Raw genomic sequence first — 3,068 nt, forward strand, 5'->3', positions numbered from 1 at the left:
CTGAACACACACACTACCTGAGTCCACAGAGCTGCTCGCAGGTTTACACCCCGCCCACACCTCCTTCCCCGCCGATGCCCCCTTTGAACAGCTACGGCGCACCCTGCACTGTGCAGGGCGTGGTCCCAAATTTATCCACGCCGTCTTCGGCCTGCCTGCTGGGCTCCGCCTCCACACGACACGACTGGTGAGCACGCCTCAAACATCGTCATTTTTATGACTTTAAATCTTTTAAGTAGCCAGTTCAACATATTTATACTCAACATTAACATTTAACTCTGGTCATTTGTCTTCTACTTATTTAAAAAATGCACCTGAGTGAGCCGAGGGGCTCATTTTCATCGGTTGTCCCTTACGAGATGTTAAGGGGTATCCTAAAATAATAAAAATGAAAATCCATTATTTTTTCTTTTTTTTCTCTTAAATCTTTTTAAATTGTATTTTACTGGTATTCTTATTTGTTTCTTAAACTCTGTGTTTGTTTTTTATGATGTTAGGTGACCTTGAGTGTCCAGAAAGGCGCCTGTAAATACAAAAATGTGGAATGGTTAACAGCACTGAGATAAAAATGCACACAATAGACTTAAACATGCACAAGTTAAGATATACAACACAAACATGATAAACAAACAAAAAAGAGACTTAAATCTGTCTTGTGTTGCTTCAGCTCTCCAGAGAGTAAAAAGAGGAGGATATCTGAGTGCGAGGAAACATCGGCGGGAATCGAGGCTTCCTGCAGCGACGGAGATGCGACTCAAGGCGGCGGTGTAGGGAACGGCGTGGCTGGTTTGGGATCCTATCAGCTGCTGACTTGGGAACAGTATAGACCGGATCATTGGAGCACTTTGTACAACAGCAGCTACCAGACACTGTGAGTATAAAACTGAATCAGTTTACATGCACAGTTAAGTCGAGCTACGGTTACAGCTCGATCAGGCCTTTAACTGGACTTCTGTCTTCGTCCCAGTATACAAACACCAGGAAAAATTTGATTTATTGACGGAAGTATGTGGAGATTTCAGCTGGTTTCTATTGGACCTATTACGTCACGTACCAAACATGTTGAAGCAGGAAACAGGTTGCATGTCGAAAAAGTAAAAACATGAATAACTTTTCGGCTCTGTGCTTTACATACGTACTCTGTGGTTGTTAAGATAACTTTCTCTGGACCAAAGTGCTGGACAGACAAACTGATATCACCACCTGTGTCTCCAGGTCTCCTCCTGCCTACCACGTCGACACAGATAAAGGCTTCAACTACTCTGCAGCTGACGAGGCCTTCGTCTGCCAGAAGAAGAACCACTTCCAGGTCACCGTTCACATCGGCATGGCCGCAGAGCCGCAATATGTGAGAACGCTCAGCGGGCCGCAGCAGGTCGACCACTTCCAGATAAAAGTGTTTGGGATTAAGGTGCGTAGAAGACATACCAGCCTTTTAAATACTGACTTGTTTCCATTAGGCATATTTAAATTCACAATTTAAATTTGCACCGTTTGAGGGTTAATGGAAACCCGTGTTGGATCCATCCACCACCGCTCCGCCCGCCTTACAGGGATCTTCGTGCTCCTTATATTATGTCATATATTATGTCATATTATGGTGGCGTATAATACAACCACAAAAGTTGGCTTTTCGCATCCTGATATTACGCCGGTATTTGAAGACTTTGGAATGAGATCGGTCTTTGTTTTCAGGGCAAAATCTAGAGTCAACAGTCAACGAAACACACCAGACTCTGGGACACTTATGACTCAAAAGATACAGCAAACAGCGTCTTGATGAGACACATTTTCTAATCTCAGTTTGTTCTTTAGGGGTTTTCAAAATGTACGACTTGCTCTATCAGTCTCAGCACAGTGACGCACTTTGGCAGCCAGAAAATCAGAAATGCTCCTGAATATTGTGGAAAACACAACCAGCAGGGGACTTTCAGTAACTGCTGTATGTTTTATTCCTCACAGCTGGAGTCTCCGAGTCACCAGGTGACCATTGAGCAGTCTCAGCCCGACCGCAGCAAGAAGCCCTTCAACCCTGTCAGGTAGATAACGGACGATGCATCACCTCACCCACCGTGAGCAGTTTCACCAGCTTCCACTTTAAATAGACCCTCGTCTAACACTGTTTCAGACTGTCTGATGCACTCTGTGGGAGACAGTTTCAGTCCAGCTGCTTTTATATGCCTTTTCAATTTGGACATAAAAACAAACAGAGAAAGGCTGCCAAATATTACGGAAAAAATCCCTTTAAATACTGAAGTAATGGTTTTACCAACATGTTTTAACCGCCTCACAATAATCACACAAAGGTGTTGTGGATGGAAATATAAATTCACATCGTTCTGAAAGTTTGGGTAAAATTTGCACTATATTTTAATGAAAATCTGATTTGGACCAGCACTGAAAGTTTGGAAGAGTTTGAGCGCTACAAATATGTTTATCAAAGGTGTATTTATCAAAGAGGGCAGAAAGTTTTCATATTTGAAGTCTTTTCTGTTTTAAAGATATCAGCTCTTCGAATGAAGCAGAAATTTAATCTTTTTGTGGATTGTCAAAGTATGTTTTTGAGTACAGCTTCATTGCAACATTCATACGTTATACATTTTAAAAAAATAAAAAAGCATAGAAATGTAATTAAATATTGTACAAACAATAAACTATGATCCTCCAGGGTCAGCCTGCCCAGCGGCAAAATCACCAAGGTAACGCTCGGCCGGCTGCACTTCAGCGAGACGACGTCCAACAACATGAGGAAGAAAGGCAAACCCAACCCTGACCAGAGGTGTGTGTGTGTGTGAGGTCAATAATTAATGAATGAATAACAGTCAGAGCTACACACTAACTCTGTGTGTGTGTGTGTGTGTGTAGATATTTTCAGATGGTGGTCGGTTTGTACGCTGCAGTGGGAGGAGACGAGAAGTTCCTCCTCACAGCTCTGGTGTCGGAGAGGATCATCGTCAGGGTAACGACTTTAAACCAGTTACAGTCAACTTATGTCCCAGGGGCCCCCCAACAGAGGCCCTAGCGAAGACCCAAATGTCCTGAAATACTAGAAATGTCCTTTAATCCCA

General features: G+C 43.1%; 1 protein-coding gene across 1 annotated transcript; it reads left to right on the forward strand.

Annotated features, from left to right (window-relative positions):
• Window positions 1-787: 787 nt before the first annotated feature.
• On the forward strand, window positions 788-2,959 carry LOC121963184 (myelin regulatory factor-like protein; the record flags this gene model as incomplete). Its single annotated transcript, XM_042513509.1, has 5 exons — window positions 788-871; window positions 1,216-1,411; window positions 1,963-2,039; window positions 2,669-2,779; window positions 2,866-2,959. Coding segments are annotated over exons 2-5 (366 nt in total), but the record flags the coding sequence as incomplete, so codon positions are not given.
• Window positions 2,960-3,068: the final 109 nt, after the last annotated feature.

This window comes from Plectropomus leopardus, unplaced genomic scaffold (assembly GCF_008729295.1).
Source record: "Plectropomus leopardus isolate mb unplaced genomic scaffold, YSFRI_Pleo_2.0 unplaced_scaffold10304, whole genome shotgun sequence".
Taxonomy (NCBI): domain Eukaryota; kingdom Metazoa; phylum Chordata; class Actinopteri; order Perciformes; family Serranidae; genus Plectropomus; species Plectropomus leopardus.